This window comes from Bison bison, unplaced genomic scaffold (genome assembly GCF_000754665.1).
Source record: "Bison bison bison isolate TAMUID 2011002044 unplaced genomic scaffold, Bison_UMD1.0 scf7180017864383, whole genome shotgun sequence".
NCBI classification, from domain to species: domain Eukaryota; kingdom Metazoa; phylum Chordata; class Mammalia; order Artiodactyla; family Bovidae; genus Bison; species Bison bison.
The window spans coordinates 788415-791025 of record NW_011494955.1 but is presented as its reverse complement, the minus strand read 5'-3'; the positions used below and the strand labels follow the sequence as shown (position 1 = coordinate 791025).

At 44.2% G+C, this 2611-nt stretch overlaps 1 protein-coding gene across 1 annotated transcript; it reads left to right on the top strand.

The window, feature by feature from the left end:
* The first annotated feature begins 1145 nt into the window (after positions 1–1145).
* ZSCAN4 (zinc finger and SCAN domain containing 4) lies at positions 1146–2611 on the top strand. Its single transcript, XM_010858038.1, has 3 exons — positions 1146–1532; positions 1656–1821; positions 1914–2611. The coding sequence occupies exons 1-3, from the start codon at positions 1146–1148 to the stop codon at positions 2609–2611; spliced, it is 1251 nt and encodes a 416-aa protein (XP_010856340.1).

Genomic DNA, 2611 nt, shown 5'->3' with positions numbered 1-2611 from the left:
GTAGAATCCTCCTGGACCATGGATCGAACCCGTGTCCCCTGCATTGACAGGGGGTTCTTATCCACTGTACCACCAGGGAAGCCCACCCCCCCTTATTATTTTAAGTTAAGTTGAATGTTTTTATTGAACAGTAATGCACATTAAAAAAAAAAAAAGAAAGAAAAGTGAAAGTATATGGTTTGGTGGATTTTGGCAGAGAAACATTCCTGTATAACTCCCTCCGAGATCAACAGGTAGACTGTCGCTCACTAAAACTGGAAGTTCAGTATCCCAGGAACCCGCTCTTTAGTCCCAGGCAAACTGGGATGGAGTCCTCCATAAGTACTTATTCCAGGATCTACCAGTGTTTCCAAGAATGTAATCAACATCCTAAATAATATTGATAATACTTAAATGTTTTTCAATGAACATGAATGAGAAGAAAAAAAATGCATAGTTTAGTGCCTGAATTATTTCATTTAACACTGTGTTTTGTGGTTATTCTATGTTGTTGCATAAAGAAGTTCATTTCTTCTCAGTCTATCAAATATGCCTTGACATCAACTAACTGTAATCTGTCCCATTTAATGCTGGACACTTAGATTATTTACAGCATGGAAATATTGTGAATTATGTTGATTTAAACATTCTTGTATATGTCTGTGATGCACATGAATATATTTTTTCTGTTGAGTACAGGCAGAGAAGTAAAACTGATGAGTCACAGGGAATGCATAAATACAGATTTATTACATACTAATCAAAGCATTTCCAACGTGAGTTCTCACCAGCAGTGATTGAGAGGTCACTCCAGGTCCTCCAATCCATGCCACAGTTAACTATTTATTCTAGTGCTTCTGGGAGGTAGTGATTTTGTAGCTTGTTGTAGTTTTATTTTACATTTCTGGGATTACTAATAATGTTGCCATTTTCTCCATTAATTTATTCACTAAATGTCTAGCAGAATTGGTCCATGAACTCAGTTGAACCTGGATTTTGATTGTTTCTTTTCAACTATGACAGTGTCGTATTTAACTACATATTTCTTCTGTCTCTAGCTTTGCAGTCCTTAAACATCCACCGGTTGTTGAAAGAGATTGCCTGAGAAACAAATCAGTGGGGACTGAATCCCTCAAGTTGCAGCTCTTTGAGAATTCTTGTGAAGAATGTCTTCAGACCTCAGAATCTCCTTTGAAGGTGAACCATCCAGGAGGGGTCCTGGGTCAGAAAATTCACCCACCCAAGGATCTGCCATCCAGGAGGAAGAGGGGATCCCTGAGTTCCCCAGCACTCAGCTCAACTTACTTCGAGACAGCAATAATTTAAGTGCAAGACACGAACTGCAAAGACTCTATCATTTATTTCACTCATGGCTGCAGCCAGAAAAACACAGCAAGGATGAAATAATTTCTCATCTGGTCCTGGAACAATTTATGATCAGTGGGAACTGCAGTGACAGGTCCACTTTACAGGAGAAATGGAAAGCTAGTGGCAGAAACCTGGAGAAACTCATGGAGGACCTGACAGATGACGGCATGGAGGTGCCCGGCTTGGTAAGTAGGGTTCTAAGCACAGGGTGAGGGGCGTGGGCGTGTCAGAAATAAGCAGTCTGTTGGAGTTGCCTGGAAGTAGAGAAAGAAGAGTTATTACAGACAGTAACCAGGCTCCATTCGCAGGTCCATGTTCACATGCAGGGACGGGAAGCCCTCTTTTGTGAGAATATGCCCTTAAGACAAGTCATCATTCACTTGACAAAACAGTTACCGGCAGGAATCCCAACAAGAGAGAATGCGGGGACACTCTCCTGGACTCCTCAAGATACGTCCCTGGAAACAGGACAAAGTGAGTGGGCAGAGCCCAGGTCCCAGAGGGGTGGCCCATGTGGGCTCTTTCTTGGGTGCAACTTCACTGAGTCACTTTTTTGCCCCCTACAGGAAATGAAGGTAAAGAAAATGATGGCAACATTTCTGTGAAAAGTGACAGTATTACTAGTCCAAGCAATCAGATACCTTCCCTAATCATTGTCCAAGAAGAGAATCATCTGAGGCTGGAAGAAGGAGGTGTTTCTCTGGAGAATCCACGAAACTCCAGAAGAGGAGCAGGCCCAGGCCCCTCCAGGCCTCAGGATGGATCCCTGAAAGGACCCTCCTCTCAAGATGTCCTCATGGAAGTGGAACCAGACCAGGTCACCCCTGAGCCTATTTCTACCCTCCAGAGCTCTGAGGGGACTTCTGCACGTGGGGAACACCAGGAAAGATCCCTCAGAGCCCCAGAAGTATACAGATGTGAGAGATGTCCCAAGACCTTCAGGTATTCCTCTCGGTTCAGAGTTCACCAGAAAAGACACAATAATGAGAGAACATATATTTGTGCCGAGTGTGGCAAAGGCTTCTTCCAGGCATCAGACCTCCATGTGCATCAGAGGATTCATACAGGAGAGAAGCCCTTTGTGTGCAGCACATGTGAAATGGCCTTCACCCACAAAACCAACCTTCGGGCTCACGAGAGAACCCACACGGGAGAGAAGCCCTATGAGTGTTCCCTCTGCCAGAGACGCTTCCGCCAGTCCTCCACCTACCACCGCCATCTTAGGTTTCACCAGAAAACTACCCTCAAAAGTGCTCCACACTAA